Source organism: Leptonychotes weddellii, chromosome X, assembly GCF_054177405.1.
Source record: "Leptonychotes weddellii isolate Sample4059 chromosome X, ASM5417740v2, whole genome shotgun sequence".
NCBI classification, from domain to species: domain Eukaryota; kingdom Metazoa; phylum Chordata; class Mammalia; order Carnivora; family Phocidae; genus Leptonychotes; species Leptonychotes weddellii.
Window position 1 is genome coordinate 105,390,653 of NC_138385.1, and position 20,673 is coordinate 105,411,325.

The window sequence follows — 20,673 nt, forward strand, 5'->3', positions numbered from 1 at the left end:
AAAAAGTAAATTTTTACAGTTGGGTTATTGAAAACAACCAGCATGAGTACAGAATGGGTGATTTTTAATAACAGCATTTCTATTTCGGTTGGTTGCAATTTTAAAAAGAGTCAAAGGTGACCAAAGTGGCCAGAACAGTCTTGACTGACACGGCTATTCTCCAAAAACAGAAGCACGGCAGGGCCCCAGCAGCTGCCTGAAGGAGCGGGTATCTGAAATAGTAGCTTCAGCTGTGGTTTCTGGGCATGCAGGAGGGGCCTGGAAGCCACAGCTGAATGAGTACAGACAACAGTTTGCACACAAGAGGGAGAAGGGCACTCTCTATCTTTAAATACGAACAAAGCCATCAGAAAAAAAGCTTTAGTGGTCACAAAGTGGACGGGTGGTTGTGAACTATCGGAAAATCTATGATTAATGGAAGATGGGAGCCTGAGGATGGAGGTGCTTGAGCCACAACCCCCAGAATGCCACACTCGGTGGATTTTTTAAGTCACACGGATAAGGTGTGACTTAAGGAGGTATTAAACCCTCCTCTGGCACTTCCTAGCTCCAGGGACGGACAAGTGGCTCAATCTCCCAACTTTGCTTGCCTCCTTGCAAACGGGGAGATCACTCCGATGACTAAGAAATAGTTGGGATGAAAGATAACACAGGGATTCCAAAAATGCAGCTTTTCACTTTAATAATCTCCAAAGGTGTTATATTATTATATTACTACACTAACTCAGAACTTACTTAGTGACCTCCCATGCATTTACACCAAACATCTTTTGAACACTTTCCTTCTGCCCATGACCTCTGTGCTTAACCAGCTTCGAGGATTTTGAAGAATACACATAATTTTTCTTTTCTTTTTTTTTTTCAGACAACATATACTATGTTCACTCAGAAGGATCAAAACAAAAGCAAAAATTAAAACTAAAAATGTGTTCTTCAAAATTGGCAATGCCATCTGAGTTAGTAAGAAAGGTATTTACCACAACGTTTGGAGAATGGTCTTGGCCGTGGTCTTGATGCGTCTGAAAGTTCTTGAACCCAAAAACCCACAGTAGGACTTTGGGATGCCCGCTGGCTCCTAGAAGTCCTTCAGTTGGCCTATAGCTCCTTCAGGATTCATCTTATTTCTATCCTCTGTCCACAAAACTTATGGACAGGGACCCTCTGGGACACCTGGCATCCTTCCACTAGCAAGCAGTTTGGGTCACAGGGATTTGGAAGTGGCTTGTGTCCAAGAAAATAGCATCCACTAGCGCTATGACTCAGCCTGGGGCTGCCCAGACCCTCAACAAAGCCATGGTCACTTCTGCGTGCTCTGGGAGAACAGGGACACTTAGAGGCTCTTCTCCCTGGTAGATGATGGTTGTGGACCACTCTCAGCTCCCTCAGCGCCCTCCACCAACACTCATACTCAGCAAAGAAGCCCTCCACACATGCCTCAAGTCCCCTCCAAAGATCCCTTTAACCTTGGGGCCATTGGACCACCTGCCCAGTAAAGAAGTTTTAGGTATCGGCTCTTAAAGATTCTATTCCAGCCAATATAAATATTCCAGCCAGTGGCTTCAGTCTTCATGTCTTCCTGTCTCTCTTTAATCCACTTGCTCTCTGCTAGTTAACCCTTCCACGTGGAAACCTGGTGGTGTAGGCAGGAAAGGGGCACTCCTTCCCCATTCAATTGGGAAGACGGTTTCCCGTTTGTGAAATAGAGCATGCTCGCAGAGGAGCAAAGAGTAGCAAGCTCTGAAAGACCCACCTTCCTGGCCACAACTTCCTGGCTGACAAAAGCAGACACCAAGAGCAAGATGGTGCACAACTCTTATCACTACACACAGCAAAAGCATCAAGGGAAGCTTGTTCCTGGCCACCAAGACCTTTGGGTGATGCGGTGGGCTGAGATGGTGGCTGTGCACGCAGTGGGTTAGGCCGCAGTCCCGGACCGGGGAGAAGGGCTCAGCACCTTCTGCAGCAAGTGGTCCTCAGTACATGTGCTCATGCTGGTTGTTTTGGGGGTGGGTCCATCTGCCTCTGCAAGACACCATATGCAACTAATTGTAAGACCCTCAAGAAATACTCATGTACTCCGTGCCATGCCTTTTGGTGCAGGGATCCCTGTAAGCATCCGTCTTGACGGAGATGTTTGTGTGTGGTTTGCACAGGACACCCAATATCGACCGGCTTGCAGAAGAAGGTGTGAGGCTCACCCAGCACCTGGCGGCTGCCCCCCTCTGTACCCCCAGCAGATCTTCCTTCCTCACGGGGAGGCACTCCCTCAGATCAGGTCAGTGTTGTGGGGATGACTGAGAAAGGGGCATGTCTGTGTCCACTCATTACTTGTCCTTAATATTATTAGCGGTGGTTGAGATCCAGGGAAAATGGTGCAGATATAATCTGTGGTGGCATCACCTAGAACTTACATAAAGAATACTGTGTTTTAGGTAGTCATGCAATGATTTGGTTGATTGGGAATTCAGAGTCTGGAACTCTCCAAGGGTAGCTGGTTATGGTTGACATTGTATTTATTTGTTTAAATATTTTAGTCGATCTTGATGTGTAGTCATGATTTCAGACAGGCTCTGAGAGAGCATGTAGGGAGCTGAAAAATGGTCCCCGAAGATCCCACATCCTAATTCCCAGGATGGGTGAATGTTTCCTTATATGGCAAGGGGGACTTTGAAGATGGGATTAGGTGAAGGATCTTCAGATGGGAATGTTATCCTAGATTATGCAAGTGGCCCAGTGTCATCACAAAGGTCCTTCTAAGGGGAAAGCAGAAGGGTCAGAGTCAGAGAGGGGCAAGGAAGAGGTTGGTGAGATGCACTGTGAGGCTGCAGGAGGAGGCCCTGATTTGTTTGTCAGTGTCTGCTTAAGCTGAATGCATGCACACCCTGTGACCCAGCAATTCCTAAGTAGGTGCCCAACATGTACACACATGCACGTTCTACAAAAGATGGAATGAGAACGTTCACAGCAGCATTGTTTGTATGGTGCAAACATGGACACAGTTCATCAGCCGAAGAGTGGGTTAATAAACTGGTACATTCACATACTGGAATATTGTTGTATTAGTCTGTCTGAGCTGCCGTACATAATACCACAGAAGGACCAGCCTAATCAACAGAGATTAATTTTCTGATCATCTGGGAGGCTAGGGGTCTGACATCCAGGCGGGGCTGGAGCCTGGGAGTCTGAGATCCAGGCGTGGGCAAGGCTGGTTCCTCCTGAAGCCTCTCTCCATGGTGTGTAGACTGCCTCCTCCCTCTGTCCTCCCATGGTCGTCCCTCTATGAGTGTCTGTGTCCTCAGCTCCTCTTCTTATAAGGACCCCAGTCCTATGGGATCAGACCCCACCCCGATGACCTCATTTTTACCTCTTTAAAGACCCTATCTTCAAACACAGTCACATTCTGAGGTGCTGGGGGTCAGGTCTCTATGTGCAAGATGCTAGTAGCAGCCACTCTCCCCATCAAGTTGTGACAACCAAAAATGTCTCCATGCATTGCCAAATGTTCCTTGGGGGTCAGAATTACCTTTGGTTGGGAACCATTGCCATAGATAGATCATGGATAGAAGATATAGATAGATATAGATAGATAGATAGATGATAGATAGATAGATAGATAGATAGATAGATAGATAGATAGATAGATAATAGATTGTTTGATAAATGATAGATTAATAGATTGATAGATGATAGATAGGTGGATAGATGATAGATGAATAGATGGGTGGGTGGGTGAATGGGTGGATGGATGGATGGATGATTAGAGATAGATGATAGTTAGATAGATATAGATAGATAAATAGATGATAGATGATAGATTAATAGATTGATAGATGATAGATAGGTGGATAGATGATAGATGAATAGATGGGTGGGTGGGTGGATGGGTGGATAGATGGATGGATAGAGATAGATGATAGATATAGATAGATACATAGATAGATGATAGATATAGATGATAGATAGATAGATAGATAGATAGATGATACATGATAGATGAACAGATGGATGGATGGATGGATGATAAAGAGAGAGAGAGAAACAGACAGAATCTCTCATGCCAAGGCAGGGTTTCTCAACCTTAGCACTGCTGACATTTGGGCCAGATGATTCTCTGTGGTAGGGGCATCCTGGGCACCGTAGGGTGTTTCCCCTGCCAGATGCCAGTAGAACCCCTCCTGCAATTGTGACAACCCAAACCAACCCCAGACAGCGTGAAGAGTCCCCTGGTGTGGGCCAGGTTCCTCCCCAGGCAAGAACCCCTGCTGTAGTCAAGGGAGAGTGAGTGCTTGCTCTCTGCTCTGCTCCACAGGCATGGAAGCCGATGATGGGTACCGTGCCCTCCAGTGGAACGGGGGATCGGGCGGACTCCCCGCGAATGAAACCACATTTGCGAGAATCCTGCAGCAGCAAGGTTATGCAACCGGACTCATAGGTGCTCAAACGGTTCAGGGGGATGGAGAATCAACCATCAAAAGCACCTGTTTCCCAATAAGGCGAAAACATCACGTGTCAGAACCAAAATAGGGTGCTGACCCCGTCTGATCTCTCTTGGATTGGTCACATTGTTGGAATTTCTGTCATTGACAAGCAATTTTAATTCAACATCTTGCGAGATTTGCCTCTTTCCTTCCATTCCCAGGCTTTGTATTAGGGGCTGGTCTCATAGGCACCCGCTGCCTGGCACCCCCCAAAACTCCAGCCTCCAGAAGGAAAGCAGGTGTTCAGCAAAACCACATTGTGCAAACATTTTAGACACAGAGCCACACTTACTATTTAGGGAATGATGGGAATCCTCTGGAGAGCCGATTGTCACACATCATTAGTCAAGGGCCAACCTTGTAAGACCACCTGTCTGAGAACGGCACTCTGACACCTGCTAGGTGACTTCTTTACAGATGGGCACCCACCTGTCATGGACCACAGGCTTGTGACCACTTTCGTTCCTTGCTTCAGCCTGTGGGTTTAGAAGTGGTATCCGTCTTAGAGGAATCAGAGGCCAGATGACGAGGGCGTCTTCCCCGACCCCTCAGTCAAGGGAGGGCTGGGTCAAGTCTGTGTGCAGGGGGTCCCATTCGATTCCTCACCAGCTCTTCCACACTCAGAGTCGCTGTTGAGTTCAGAAGGGACTCTGACACCCCCACTTTGTCAGGGCAGTGATTGGCTGGAGGTGTGGGTAATCACCCTTACCCCCTTTTAAAATGTCCTGCTACTTTAGAAATAGAGATTATGTAGATTTACTTCCCACAGTGCTGGAGGCTGAGCAGTCCAAGATCCAGATTCCGTGTCTGGTGAGGACCCTCATCCTGCTTCACAGATGACTGTCTTCTCTCTGTGTCCTCACATGTGAGAAGAAGGGGTGAGGATCTCTCTGGGGCACTAATCCCATTCACAGGGGCTCCACCCTGAGGATCTGATCTCCTCTCCAAGGTCCCACCTCCAAATACCATCAACTTCAGGGTCAGGTCTCAACATAGGAATTTTGGGGAGACGCAGATATTCAGAATATAGCATATCCCATTTTCAAGGACTTTGTATACATCTGCTCTATCGCCTATATTTCTCTTTTCAATCCTAAGAAGTAGAGCAAAGCTTCTTAGCTACCCAAATTGACTGGAACTTTCCATTACCAACTCACCACCGTTGGGTCAATGTCCTTGACCCCACAACAACCCAGGTATCTCCTACTCTGTGGGTGGAATTGTGTTTAAAACTAGATGAGTAGATTTATTTTGTGTTTACTGGACTTGCAGACCTGTGTATCGGTTCGTTCTGTGAATCTTTATTCTTCTCGTGCACACACCCCATCTATATTCAGACAAGGCTGTTCTTCACATTCCAAATGGTGGAAAGTGGACAAGATGGAGACCGTCCTGTATACTTTTCGTCTCCACCTATTTCACCCCATCTCAGCATTTTCACTTTCATAAATGTAAGCAGGCATATGAAGGAATGTCCCTGGGCTTGGAACTAAAACCAATCCTACAAGTTCTGAAGACGCTTTGTGAGTCATGGGAGGGAAGAGCAGGGCAGGGACCCAGTTTAACCTCTGCACTTGGAAATTATGGCAAGTAGTACCTTGGACCCTTTTCTGTTCTATCTTGTAGCTAAATTTAAGCTGGCTGAGCATCTGGAAGGAACCCAATTCTATATATCCTGCTAGAATTTGATAGATGGGCTTCCTCATGTTCCATCTCAATGATATTATAAAATTACTGCCTTTGGAAAAAATCTATTATAAGCAATTCTTGCTTACTAGTTATTAGAGTGAGTCAGTTCCTTCTGCTCTATCATAAGATTATTCTAGAGCCAGCTCCTGTTATCAAGTAGTTGTCTTTTAAGTAAGAAATATCGTAAGTGATATTTTCTGAGTTATTTAGTAGCAGAATAGTCTAGGGTTGCAAATTGTAATTCCCAACAGTCCAGAAAACCTTAAACCTTTAATCTTCTTTTTCTTTAAACCTTTAATCTCTTGATAACGATCATGACCTCCATACGTTTGTTCAGTATCTGCAAAGTGCAATGTAACCATTTAAAAATACACCAGTATCAAACATTCATTTTATTCCTTTCTATCTCAAATTTATATCATGTTCCTTTTCTTTTCAGATTTTGCTGTTTGCATACCTTTATTTTCATTGGAGCATCCAAAGCGTTGAGAAGGTGATTGGTATCAGACAGAGTGCCTTCCATGTGTGTCCTTGTTTAACTTCTTGCTCTTACTTTCAGGAAAATGGCACCAGGGTGTGAACTGTGAATCCCGCACCGACCACTGCCACCACCCACTGAACCACGGATTTGACTATTTTTATGGCATGCCTTTCACGCTTGTGGATGACTGTCAGCCAGGCAGGCCCCCGGGACTGGACGCCACGACTAGAGCCAGGCTGTGGCATTACACCTGGATGGCGACACAGGGGCTATTGACTGTTGCTGTTGGTAAGACTTGGGGGTTAATCTCTGTGTCCTGGAAGGTGGTCCTGGGTGCAGCCAGCCTCGTCTTCCTCTTCTTCATCTCCTGGTACGCCAGCTTTGGGTTTGTGCGTCGTTGGAACTGTATCCTGATGAGAAACCATGACATCACAGAGCAGCCCATGGTTTTGGAAAGAACGACGAGTCTCATGCTACGTGAGGCAATTTCCTATATTGAAAGGTAATCCCAATTTTAAAGAGGAGGTGAGTTCTCATAGCACCCGAGTCTCTTTATCATCTTTGGAATTTCTTAAATCAGCCCCGATGGGGAGATGAGTTTCAAGGACTCAAATGGATCAAATACTGTGGAAACAGGATCAAATACAGGTGTCATCATATCCGAAGGATGTTTTTCTTCTTTCAGAAATAAGCACAGGCCTTTCCTTCTCTTCGTGTCCTTGCTGCATGTACACATTCCCCTGGTAACCACAAAACAGTTTCTCGGGAAAAGCCAGCACGGCTTATATGGCGACAACGTGGAGGAGATGGATTGGCTTGTAGGTAAGTCAAGGCGCAGCCGCGCTTCATTCAGTCTTGACCTCACCACTGAACTCTGGTAACAGATGGGCCACCTCGCTATGAACCAACTTGCAATAAAGAATAAGAGAAAAGGCGGGGCACCTGGGTGGCTCAGTTGGTTAAGCGACTGCCTTCGGCCCAGGTCATAATCCTGAAGTCCCGGGATCGAGTCCCGCATCGGGCTCCCTGCTCTGCGGGGAGTCTGCTTCTCCCTCTGGCCCTCCCCCTTCTCATGCTCTCTCTATCTCATTCTCTCTCTCAAATAAATAAATAAAATCTTTAAAAAAAAAAAAAAGAATAAGAGAAAAGGCAAAGAATAGGGAGAAAATTTCCCATATCATTCATGTGCTCCTTCAGCACTTCTGATCCCCCAGCCTACTTCTGCACAAAATCATCCTACAAAGTGTATTATTTAGAGCCATCATGAGGGGCACCTGGGTGGCTCAGTCGGTTAAGCATCTGCCTTGGGCTCAGGTCATGATCTCAGGGTCCTGGGATCGAGTCCTGCATCGGGCTCCCTGCTCAGTGGGGAGTCTGCTTTTCCCTCTCCCTCTGCTCCTCCCCCATCTTTGTGCTCTCTCTCTCTCAAATAAATAAATAAAATCTTAAAAAAAATAATAAAGCCATCTTGAGACATTGCAGAAAGTGAAGCAAGAACACTATCGTTCAGGGCAACAGACCAACATCACTGTGGCCTGGAGAAAACCTGGAGAGATCCAGCGAGATTATAGATTGTTTGTTTTCACATTGCAGTATAGTTGATACATAGTGTTACCTTAGTTTCAAGTGTATATAGATTCTTAAAAGAATGTAGACATCTAAATCCTTGCAGGATCCAAGGACTTATCCTGGGAGAAGCATAGTGCTAGAGTAGACCAAGTCAAGAGGCAAACAATCCCAAAACGGGAGGGTAGATTACATCATGCTTTAAAAACATGCATTTCCACTGCTGTACATGCCCGTGTGGTGTAAAATCTTTACTTTCAGTGCTTTAGATGTGCATTTGGTCTCCGTAGATAAAGCGAGTGCTTGGCTTGTGGATGGCTCCGCTCTCCTGAGCCTTGGCCCCCATGTGCCAACACCCACAGATGGATGCTCACAGCTCTGGCTTCCTCCTGTCTTGACAGGCTTGTCCCATCAAACCCTTTCTCACCACGTTCCCACCCCCATGCACTCATTATGGACACACGTATGCATGCCAACAATGCCCATTCAGAACACTCCATTGCTGGCATATTGGCTTTAGGTGTTTATTCTGTTTTCTGTGTTAGTATCACTAATGATCACTAGTGATACCTTTGTAAACAAGATTCTGAATCCTGTGGTATCAGGAAAATCAGATAGGGGTTCACACTTTGTCATCACATTCATAACGACAGTCTCTTGGTGACTGCAGAGTCCCCTTATGGGACTTTCTAGCAAGAAAGGGCAAATTTGGGTTGAATTCGCTGATGCTGTTTCATTGGCTCCGTCCTGAATTGTTCTATTTCTCTTAAAGGTGAAATCCTTAAAGCCGTTGACGTAAATGGTTTGAAAAACATGACATTCACGTATTTTACCTCTGATCACGGAGGACATTTGGAGGCAAGGGACGAACGTGGCCAGCTGGGGGGATGGAATGGAATATTCAGAGGTGAGACCAGTGGATGTTGGGGGTTAAGAGTCAGATATGTGACCCATCAAATGATTCCCAGTGATACAGGCTGGAGAGCAAGCAGAAGGGGAAAAGAGTCTGTGCTTTCAAAGGGGGATTTTCTTGAGCAGCTCCTATACACCAAAATCTATCCAGATGCTAAGAGAGAGAAAAAAAGACACCTGCGCTTCCCTTAAAGAATTTACATTTTAGTAGAAGAGTGAGATATACAAATAAATAATTAAGATAAAATTAAAATAAATGCCATCCTAAATCAAGGGTAGTGCAGTAACTATAACCTTAGTTATATGTGTCCCTGTACTCCACAACATCATGCAAGATTTAGGGCGTGATACCTTTATATTGTCATCTTAAAAGTCTGATACAATTGTTCTGCATGATTCATGGATTCCATATTTATGAATTCATTTACTTGCTAAAATATATCTGTAACCCCAAAAATCAATACTTGCAATGCCTTTGCACTCATTTGAACAGCAGTAAAAATATTGGTCGCCTGACATGCGTGTTCTCAACTAAGGTTGGATGACGTAACCCTGTGCCTACAATTTCATCTCTCAGACTATAAACATGTGTCCTTTTCACGGTCTCTTTAGTGGCCACGTTTTTATAGTTTTGTTTGCTTTTTATTGGTGACTCTGCTACTTCAAATAGCTCCCAACCGTAGTTCTGAAGGACTGTTCCCTGTTTCCAAGGGCAAGAAGCTTGCGATGTGCCTTATGGAGAAAATAGGTGTGTTAGATTGGCTTCATCCAGACAGGAATTCTAGCGCTGTTGGCCATGAGTCCAATGCGAATGAATCACGATATCTACTCAATAAGGAGTCTTTAAACCAAAACACACAGAAATATACTGATTGGCTGATGAAAATACGGGGACCAGAGTCTCCCTGGAACTGAGCCCTATATTACACCTGAGAGTCGTGGTTCAGTATGAGCTAACTGGGTGTTTGTGGCGACTTTGTAGAACATCACTCCAGGGAATGAGAGTCGACTGTATATGTTCCTATGACTTGGAAGTGGCTTTTTCCTCCAATCCTCCATATACATCCCCAAGCTGTACAGTAGATTCTCGTCATTCCCGGTGGTATGTTCTACAAACAGCCTACCCCTTGATTTCCAACTGGGACCCAGAACAGAGTACCCACCAAGCCACACCTGACTCCCAACATACAGAAGGGAGACCTAATACACAGGAGTGAGGCTGCTGATTTGCAGTAACTTGTTACGCAGCGGTACAAAACAAAGGCAAGCCCGTTATAATTTTTGAGCTGCAACAAAGAAGTATTTATTTAGCAAGATTCTGAACACATCCCTCCCTGTTTACAACTCTCCTTCTGTAACATAGGATTGCTTTGATTTCCATACCCAGAGTTCTTAGGAAGTGGAAGCACGTTGTCTAATGCTCAATACTTATATGCATTTCCCAAAGAGCCAACCGGGGCCCCAGCTTACTGCTAAGGGTCCCAGAAATGAAGAAGAACCAGGAAAAGGCGTAAAGGAACAGGTGTATGGTATGGCGAGCAGGTAGGAGAGGAGGACCCCCCTTGGCAAGGGGGTCCAAGATCCAATTCCTAGTCCTTTCAGAAAGAAAAAGGACAGAGGAAGACAGGGACCACCAACCATGCGCAGTATGAAATCCCAGTGCTGGTTATAGCTCTGAAGCCACGCATTGGACACCCCATGTGTCCCGTGGTCGCAAAGACCCGCTGAATCTCAAGAGGAGAGCATATGAACTCCACATGCCCATAGGGATGTGACGAGGTTCTGGAATTATTGCTGCAAATGTTTTTGGGAAATGCAGGCTGCCACCGTGTGTTAATATGTGTGGGGGTGCCCAGGTACATACACACAGACAGACAGGTGCACCCAGGTGTGTGTGTGGATGGGACCATCTCCTGAAGAATTCTAATGGCATTTACTTACAGGTGGCAAAGGGATGGGGGGCTGGGAAGGCGGCATCCGTGTCCCAGGGATCTTCCGCTGGCCTGGGGTGCTGCCGGCTGGCCAAATGATCCACGAGCCCACCAGCCTGATGGATGTTTTCCCCACCGTGGTCCAGCTGGGGGGCGGCAATGTGCCCCAGGACAGGTACACATGTAATGAGATCTCCGTCCTCCCCAGTTCCTCAGAGCTGTCCTTTTACTATTTTACATGTAGGGGAGAAGCCCTACCACGATGTGAGAACATTCAGAAAGTTCTCACATCCTCAAATGTAGGGGACAGCCTAAGGCAAAATAATCATACTCAGTTAAACATGATTAAATAAAACATTGGGTCCATCTACTCATTTTGCCATTTTGGTAAGATTTTATAACTCAGCACAACAGGGAGATGAAAGCATTAGAAGTCAATCCATTGAAACACATCTCCCTATGATTTCCTGAGAGTCACTCTTGCCCGTATGTTGACTGACAGCGTGCTTTAAAAATGATTTATCACCTCGATATTAGCACAGGACCAAAGACTCTTGCGAATACAAGATAAAAACAAGGCAGTAAATATTTTGATAATGATTTGGTTTTACTCCATTTAAGGGAACAAATAAATACTCCTGTATAAGAGAGACAGAACCAATAGTTATATGTGCAGGTGTCTGTGTGTTTATAAAATAAGACATGTATCTTATACTCATGCATTTGTGGACAAATTGAAATCCTTATGTCGGGCCAGTGGGCTGCAAACCCAGGCAGAATTTCCCTGTTACAGTCTCAAGGCACAATTCTACCTTCTCTGGGAAACCTCAGTCTTTGCTCTTGGCTGCCGTCAACTGATTATGTGAGGCCCACCTTCACTGTGAAGCGCGCTCTGCTTTGCTCAGAGTGCACTGATTGTGGATGTTAACCGTGTCAAAAAAAATGCCTTCACAGCAACACTCAGAGTGGCGTTTCACCAAATCACTGAGCACCATGACCCAGCCAAGTGGACACAGAAAACGGAACCATCATAATTAGGATATAGTTAAAAGTGTTCTACAACTGTAAGGGAAAATACTACGTTTGTACATTAAGTTCAGATTGAGGACTTTTTAAAAATATGGTCATGTGGCCATGGCTGGCAAGGTTGGGATGGTGTGTATGTCTGTGTGCTCACTGCGTATGGAGTGCTGCATAACAAAATGACCCCACAAGTTAGTGACTTTGTGTTTAGAAACAATGACGTGCATCTTGCTCAACAACTTGCAATCTGGACAGAGTTGGGGAGACAGCTCATCTCTGCTCTTCTTGCCCCATAGCAGGGGCCCTTACAAGCTTGGAGTTTCATTTTCAGGTGCAACGCAGCCTGAGCAGCCTTGGTCTGATTCCTCCTTGTGTCTCTTTACTGAATCAGGGTGATCGATGGCCGTAGCCTGGTGCCCTTGCTTCAAGGGGCTGCTGAGCACTCTGCACATGAGTTCCTGTTTCATTACTGTGGAAAGTATCTGCATGCAGCACGCTGGCATGAGCAGGACAGTGAGTACATGCCTTCTCCTGGTGCGGGGGGTGGGGATTGCATTAGTCAGGGTTCCCCCTGAGAAACAGAACCAAGAGTGTGTCGGATGGATGGATGGATGGATGGAGGGAAGGTGGATGGATGGGTAGATGCATGGATAAGTGGATGGATGGATGGATGGATGGATGGATGGATGGATGGACACATGGATGGATGGATGGTTGGATGGAAGGTGGATGGATGTGTAGATCATGGATAAGTGGATGGATGGATGGATGGATGGATGGGTGACACATGGATGGATGGATGGACATATGATGGATGGTTGGATGGATGGATGGGTGGACAGATGAAAGATCATGGATGGATGGATAGATGATAGATGATGGATGGAGGATTGATAGGATAGATTAATAGATAATGAAATAGATGACAGAGAGGTAGATAGGTAGATAACAGATGGATGATAGAGAGAGAAAATAAAGACAGATGTAGATGAATGGGTGGATAGAAACGAGAGATTTTTCAAGAATTGTCTCATGTGGCTGTGGGGACTGGCAAGTCTGAAATCTTCAGGGCCAGCCCGCAGTCCTGCAGGAATGGATGCTGACATCTTGAGTCCAAAGGCTAGAAACTCAGGCAGAATTTCTGTGTTGTGCTCTGCAGGCAGAATTCTTTCCTCTTTAGGGGACTTCAGTCTGCTTTCTCTTACATCCTTCAGGTGATTGGGTGGGGCCCACCCACAGTATGGAGGGCGGTCTGCTAATGTAAATGTTCATCTCACTGGGGAAAAAAAAAAAGCAAACCCACGCCGGGGACATGTAGATTAGTCTTTGACCACGTTTCTGGGTGCCATAGGCTGGCCATAATGATGCATGAAACGCAGCATTACAGAGCAGATCTCTTTCTGAGAAGCTGAGGAGACTCAGTCTCTCATGGGGAATGTGGCTGGTGCCGGGCAAATGTACAGGGGAAGGGAAGCTGCGGGCTGCACCCCATGCCACCCTCTGATTGGCTTTATTATCTGCCATGTATGCAAATGCACCCCCTGAGGACACAGCAAGAACTTTCACAGTGTTGATGTGTCCTATTTGCTTCTGTTAATGAAGCTAGTATGGGGATGTGGAGCAATTAGAAAAGAGAGTGAAGGGTAAGAATGAAGTAAGCACGGCCCGTGGGGGTATCATCCCTGCAGGCAGCCTCACTGAGCACTTTGGGAGGAGTCCCTTTGCCTCTGTGTGCCTGGTCCACACCCTATAGACACACTTTGCAAGAACCACCTGCTTTTCTTCTCTCCTCTCTTTTTACTTGGATGGGATGTTGACGATTTCCCCAGGGCTGGTACTTAGGTCAGGTGTTCACCGCTCTGTTTGTCTTTAGGGGGAAGACTCTGGAAGGTCCACTACATGACACCACAGTTCCACCCCAAGGGGGCGGGGGCCTGCTATGGCCGAGGCCTGTGCCCCTGCTCCGGGGACGGCGTGACCCAACACAGCCCTCCTCTGCTCTTCGACCTCTCCAGGGACCCTTCCGAGGCGGAGCCCCTGTCCCCTGGCTCCGAACCCCGGTACCACGCGGTGATAGCACTGGTGGGCGAGGCAGTGGATCAGCACAGGAAGACCCTGAGTCCTGTGCCCCCGCAGTTTTCCCTGAGCAACATCATCTGGAAGCCGTGGCTGCAGCCATGCTGTGGAACCTTCCCCTTGTGCGCGTGTGGGCAGGACGAGGTCCCCAGTGAGACATGACCTCACACTTGGCAGGATGCCTGTCATCAGACAGACGGGGCAAAACATGTTGGCGAGGATGCAGAGAAAGGGGAACCGTCTTGCACTGTTGCTGGGAATGCAAACTGGTGCAGCCACTCTGCAAAACAGGATGGAGTTTCCCGCAAAAATTAAAAATAGAGCTATCCTATGACCCACTGATTGCACTCCTGGGTATTTGCCCAAAGGAAATGAAAACAGGATCTCAAAGATACCTGCACCCCCATGTTCATAGCAAAATTCTTCAGAGCAGCCAAGACCTAGAAACAACCCAAGTGCCCATCGACGTGGTCCATCCACAGAACACAACACGACTCAGCCACGAGAAGCAAGGAGATCCTGCCCTTTGTGACAACGTGGATGGAACTCAAGGACATTATGCAAAGTGCAGTAAGCCAGACACAGATCCAAAAATACCACATGATCTCACCGATTCGTGGAGTCTTAACAATAAAGGAGGGAAGGGTGTGTTCTCTCTTGGAGGGATGCAACCCCATGCTACCATCCTCTGCTTCATGGCCTCAGGATGGCTGCAGCAGCTCCAGCCACCATACAGACATTCCACGCTGCCAGAAAAAGGGCATTCCTCCCAGCTGAGTAAGCCCCTGTGAAGGGGATTCTGCAGAGGTCCTAACCCCGGACTCCTGCTTCCATCCGTAGAAACAACTGGGAATTAAGAAATGCACTTTTTGAAGTGGGCACATACCTGCAGGGGGTAGAATCAGGGTTAGTCTCATCAGCCTAAAGGTGAGACAGCCTTTATAATGACTTGTCCGAGGTCTTTGATACATCATTTCATTGCCAAATTAAATTATTTAGCAAATTTTGAGGTTCCAGCTGGCTTATAAACCTCGAATTTCTGCAAGAAACCTCCTTTTGGGCTTTTTAAAAATTTCTTCCCCCCTTTTTTTCATCCTTTATGACTTTCTTGTCTGCTTCTCATGAGTCAGTCTTTTTAAGTGAAACTTTTTTCCGCTCGCAAAACACTGCCAATATCCAACTCTACACACATATATTTTAATGCAAAACTGACTCAGAAAATCAGACGTGCAGCAGGGAGGCGGGTGGGAGGGACGTGGGGAAAGATGCCAGGGGCTGCCTGCAGATCCACAGGGGAAGGAGGCAGCGCAGGGCCCCAGGGCGGTGATAAGCAGGACGCACTCCTGGGTCAGGGCAGAGCAGAGCTGATTTACAACCAGATGGAACAAGCCTTATCTTAATCTCCAGGGCCCCATGTCTTTACTTGCAGCGAAACATTGGCAACTGGCCTAACCGGTTAGACCGGCTGTGGCTTAACTAAGTGTCCCCCGGAGAAAGACAGACTTCTCCCCTCCACTGTCTGCTCTGTTGAAACCGAATTTCCTCCCACAGACCTTGGTGCTCAGTCTGCAGACAGAGCAAACGGGGAGCTTTGCACGGACTGCTGCTGAACCCCCAGGGCTGCCTGCCAGGTTCCGTCTCTGGCTGCCCTCCTGTCCCACGCCTTTATTGCAAGCTCTGCATGAGTGTGAGCAGACTCTGAGGGGCCTGGGGGTGCACTCGAATATCCAAACTAGGGAAATTTTGCAGAATATGGTCAGCGTTGGCTAGCCCCATAGATGAGCTTGTTACACATCCAATGGGGCGTTCCCTGTCACAGTTGGCTGTTCGCAAGCAAAAACACACATTTAGACCTTTAACCTCTCACACATCCCGAAGGATGAATGCCAAATCCACTAGAGACCCAAACAAAAAAGAGGAACTGCAAAACATCCAGAAAGAAATTCAGGGCAAAATCTTTGTCCTCTTAGGTTAGGAACAGATTTTTTAAGATAAGACAACCAAAGCTTGATCTGCTTTTCAAAAGTTGATAAATGAGAGTTTATCAAAATTCAAAGCTTGTGTGCTTCAAAGAGCACCATGAAAAAAAGGAAAAGATAAGCCGCAGACCGGGAGAAAAATATTTCCAAATGAATACAACTCCATAATAAGGAGACAAACCACCTAAGAAGTGGGCAAAAGATGTGCAGTCATTTTACTAAAGAAGAAATGAATGACTAATAAGCACATACAAGGATAATTGGTCTGCATTTCCTTATTCAGGAGTGGTTGCCTGAAAGAAACGCCATTCTGCTTCAACTTGTTTGCAATCCCACACCAAAACCCATCAGCGTGGGAGCTGCTCAGGTGCATTCGAGTACCACACAATGGTTTCAGCAAGATACGACCAAGTGATAATACTATACTTTGTTCCTCTACATCTACACACCTTCACCCACCCTGCAAAGTCACCGTATCTACAGGAGCTTCTCCCCACATGGCATTTCCTCCTGCTCCCAAATAATAATTGGAAAATATTTCTAGAACAAGAAAATGTAAACACACACACACACACAAACTACCTTTTATGTACCCAAATATTAATGATAGTACAGGTCAAATCACATCTCTTGGGGACTCAAACAGTTGTGTAGTCCTGACCTGACATAGCACAGATTCTGCATTGGCCTTATTCATGTAACAACATCGTATTATACCTCTTACACAGACGATATTTAGAAACCCTCAGAATGTTTTGAACTACTCATTTATGAATAAGTACATGTCACAGTGCCTGCCCTACAGAGAACTCAATAACCATGGGATGGATAGATGGACGGATGGATGGATGACTACATAAGTGGATGATTGATAGATGGATGAATGGATGGATGGATGAGTGGCTGGGTGGAAGGATGGATGAATTGCTGGATGGGTGGATGGATGGATGGGTGGGTGAGTGATTGGAAGATGGATGGATGGATGGATGGATGGATGGATGGATGGACTGAATGAATGAATGTGACATTGAAAAACAATACTAGGAAATGGGTAGCTTCCCTAGAGAGACCTTAGGGAATTTCACACAGTGAGAAGTAAACAGTTCTACACATTTTACTGCTACTAGCAATTCTGAAAAAAATGTTGGTGATTTAAATTTACAGACACCCACGTCCCTTCCCTCTGTGACATATAAAATATTATTCTGATGGCTCAGAACACACACAAACACACACCAGAAGGGACACCATGTTGCTGTTTTAAATTTTTAATTGAAGTGCATTAGCATCCATTCAAATCAGAAGATATAGACCAGAATGCATAAAAGAAGTCTGTGTTGAACAGACACCTTAAGCCATTGAACCACTGTCCAGAAACAGGAGTTCTCTTCCCCACAGAAGCTGAACCAGACTCAATATTCATCACCGGACTCCTCCTTCTCAAGTATGTCAGACTCGGGCTCCTGTTTTTCATAACCCAACACCAGGGCACCCAGCACCCATGGTCTTTCCCCAGAACAAGTTTATAGTGTTGCTCTAATGGTTGATTACCATCCCCGCTCAACCCCTGTAAGGCTATATCCATATGGCTATCTTCACTTAGCTCTGGAAGCTTCATATGTGTGATGCCCAACCAAGACTGCAGACCATTAGCCACCCAGACATAAAGGAAACAACCCCTCTGTAACTCAAGTCTTGCAAAAAGCTCACACCACAACTAACATCATGCACTTCCCCACATTCCTCTACCCAAGGGCTCACCTGCTTGACATGATGTAAAACGTGGCCAAACACACCCACCAAGTTATAGCACAACCACCACCACGTGGTCCAAACCTGTCTGTAGGAAACCCTCTGATGTTCCACAGTACGTGCATGATAAACAAACCATCCTAACTTTTTAACATTTCCCTCTCTTTAGCACGGTGATGCCCATTTTTAGGTGGTGGCCACAAGCAGTGACCCTGTCGGAGCTGCTCCAACACACTGCATGAATTCACAAAACGAGGATACTTCTGAAGATGAGGATTTCTCATAGAATAAAGCATCCAGTCTCATAAAACGGAGATTTCTCCCCCAAAACAGCTGCGTTGAAGTGGTCTGGAGAACACAGTGACTCGAGTCGTTATTTAGGACTGAGGTAGTGATATCCAGCAGAGCACAGTCAATTGTGATGGACTGCAAACAGATCTGCCTCTACACAAAGAGCCTCTCCAGATCCTGTTAGTGTGAGTGAGGTGTCATCAGAACCACCTGGAGTAAACCCTCGGTGCTCCCCAACCAAGAAGACGCTCCATCTCCCAAGCCAGCTACAATCTCCCTTCCACATTACCTCCAGCATTTCCCAAGTCGGGCATCCGCCAACAGCACTGGGCGGTCCCACCAGGATTTGCAGAAGAGAAACAACACCTGTAGTGTTGCTCAGACATGCTCCGCGAAGTCTACGTGAGAGTCTCCCTCAAGACGTCTGAACGTCTACCTAGTCCTCAAGGAAAGGACTTTCCATCGTCGAGGCTTCCTGAGGTCCTGAATACATATATCGGTGTCGTTAGCTTAGGGGCAGAAGAGAATCTGCAGTGATATCTAACCCTATGTGGGAGAGCGATGGTAGCACCTGCCCAAGGCAGCATCCCAGAGCTCCGTGGAGCAAGACCAGAGAGCATGATCAAGGGTCTACCAGAAGTTTATCCCTGCTCCCACTTGCTGAGAAGAACTGACGTCTCAGGGGAGCCAAGAAGGCATGGGTAGCTTGGATAAGCAGGGCAGGGTGGTAGAGCGCTTTAAGCTGGGTTTTTTATGGTCTACATTATTTTTGTGAGGCACTCAAGTTGGTCAGCCATAAATAGAGGCACATAGCCGAACACCTGTTCCCTTCGAAGGGCCTGGAGATGTCCGCATTCACGGGACCATGCAGCAGAATATTGCCTGACCACACGCAGCACAATGCGAACCCTGGGGTTACTGCAGAAACCGGTCCAACTTCTCCTGGATGCGGGCGAACGCATCCTTCCCCATGTAATCGATGCGTCCCTCCTCCCATTTTCTCCTTTCTTCCTCGGGACTCGACTCCTTGACCTTCTCTTCGATGGAAATCTCGAAAACAGACATGGCCAGGTCAACCTAGGGAGGACAAGCAGACAGAAGATGGTTTTTGGAGCCATCCCTGGCGTAACTGAATATCGGTTTAGTGACTGGGTCTACAAATGAATCTCAGTTCTCTTGAACAAAATATGTGCTGAGTTTAATATAATACTCTTAGAAGAAGATGCTTTTCCTGGCCACGTTTTGTGAAATCTTACAAAAAATCCCATTGTACATGTGTTCACTTTTTCATAAGAAGTGTTTTAATTTTTACCACTAAACCATTTTACACACACACCTGTACCGATTTAATGCTTCCACCCACCGGAAACCTCAATGTTTGGTATCACCAGATATAATCAAACAATGTGAAATCAAGAAAATATTCGCCTTGTATGAATAAAGCCTAGAGTAGTTTGGACAGCCTGTGAAAGCCATTTAAATAATAACCGCAGTGGTTTTCTGCTTGCAAATGGCAGGGTTTTTATCTTCTTAAAGCCAAAATACGAGACAATATATAAATACACACATGTGCAAACACACACACGCACCTTTTGTTTGGTCAAATGGGTTTAAAAATTTCTTACCAAGGATTAGAAGAAGATGTCTAAAAATACGCATGTGCTGATAACACGCACACACACGCTATGGGTGACACTCAGGTGTTCCCCAGACGTTGTGTGTGTTGGTGGGATGATACTGGATGCCAGAAAGTTAAATTAGAATTTCGATGCTACTGGGCATATGGGACTTTCTTTTTTTTTTTTTTTTTTATTTTATTTTTTTTTTTTTAAAGATTTTTATTTATTTATTTGAGACAGAGAGAATGAGAGAGACAGAGAGCACATGAGAGGGGGGAGGGTCAGAGGGAGAAGCAGGCTCTCTGCCGAGCAAGGAGCCCGATGCGGGACTCGATCCCGGGACTCCAGGATCATGACCTGAGCCGAAGGCAGTCGCTTAACCAACTGAGCCACCCAGGCGCCCAGGCATATGGGACTTTCTACTCTGATTATTTACAGTAGTGTTTTTAAAGACTTTGTACGGATAACATTCTGTTTTCTACCCTTGTCCCCCTACATCATGTTCAAACGTTGCCATCCTGTTGGCCAAGGAAATAGCAACAGTTAAAAAAGAATTATTTTCCATTAGACCTTAGCCATTCTTTCCTCTAAGAGCCCTTGGATTCGGGCTCAGTGCATGTCTGGGAACTAAAACTTTCTGGAATTAACAGGACCCGTAGAACATATGGCATACTGTCACTCAACACAAAACAGTGTGGCGGCTGCATGCTCCGTGATAACAAGAGGAGATACCTATCTAGGAAAACCACAAACTCCCTTGATTTTATGAAACATGGTATGATACAAAATAGTGAGGGTCATCCACAGTGGAGTGGAGACACTACATAGGAGGAGAAAGCCAACACGCCCCAGTTAAGCGGACAAGTAATGGAGCGC

The 20,673-nt window shown here is 46.1% G+C and overlaps 2 protein-coding genes across 5 annotated transcripts in view; one reads left to right on the plus strand and one right to left on the minus strand.

Moving 5' to 3' along the window:
• Positions 1-15,163, plus strand: part of ARSD (arylsulfatase D) — a 20,433-nt gene extending 5,270 nt beyond the window's left edge. For 3 of the 4 annotated variants that reach the window (XM_081809245.1, XM_081809247.1, XM_081809248.1), the window contains 8 exons: positions 2,154-2,275; positions 4,310-4,432; positions 6,727-7,150; positions 7,334-7,470; positions 8,987-9,121; positions 11,070-11,232; positions 12,472-12,593; positions 13,954-15,163. In XM_081809245.1, coding sequence (XP_081665371.1) covers positions 2,154-2,275; positions 4,310-4,432; positions 6,727-7,150; positions 7,334-7,470; positions 8,987-9,121; positions 11,070-11,232; positions 12,472-12,593; positions 13,954-14,318 — 1,591 coding nt within the window. In that variant the 3' untranslated portion in view covers positions 14,319-15,163. The remainder of the gene's footprint in view (positions 1-2,153; positions 2,276-4,309; positions 4,433-6,726; positions 7,151-7,333; positions 7,471-8,986; positions 9,122-11,069; positions 11,233-12,471; positions 12,594-13,953) is intronic. The other variant, XM_081809246.1, reaches the window with a different exon arrangement.
• A 2,224-nt stretch (positions 15,164-17,387) lies between these two features.
• GYG2 (glycogenin 2) overlaps positions 17,388-20,673 on the minus strand; it is a 91,559-nt gene continuing 88,273 nt past the window's right edge. Inside the window, exon 11 of the mRNA XM_081807983.1 lies at positions 17,388-19,255. Within this exon, the coding sequence (XP_081664109.1) occupies positions 19,094-19,255 (162 nt within the window). The 3' untranslated portion in view covers positions 17,388-19,093. The remainder of the gene's footprint in view (positions 19,256-20,673) is intronic.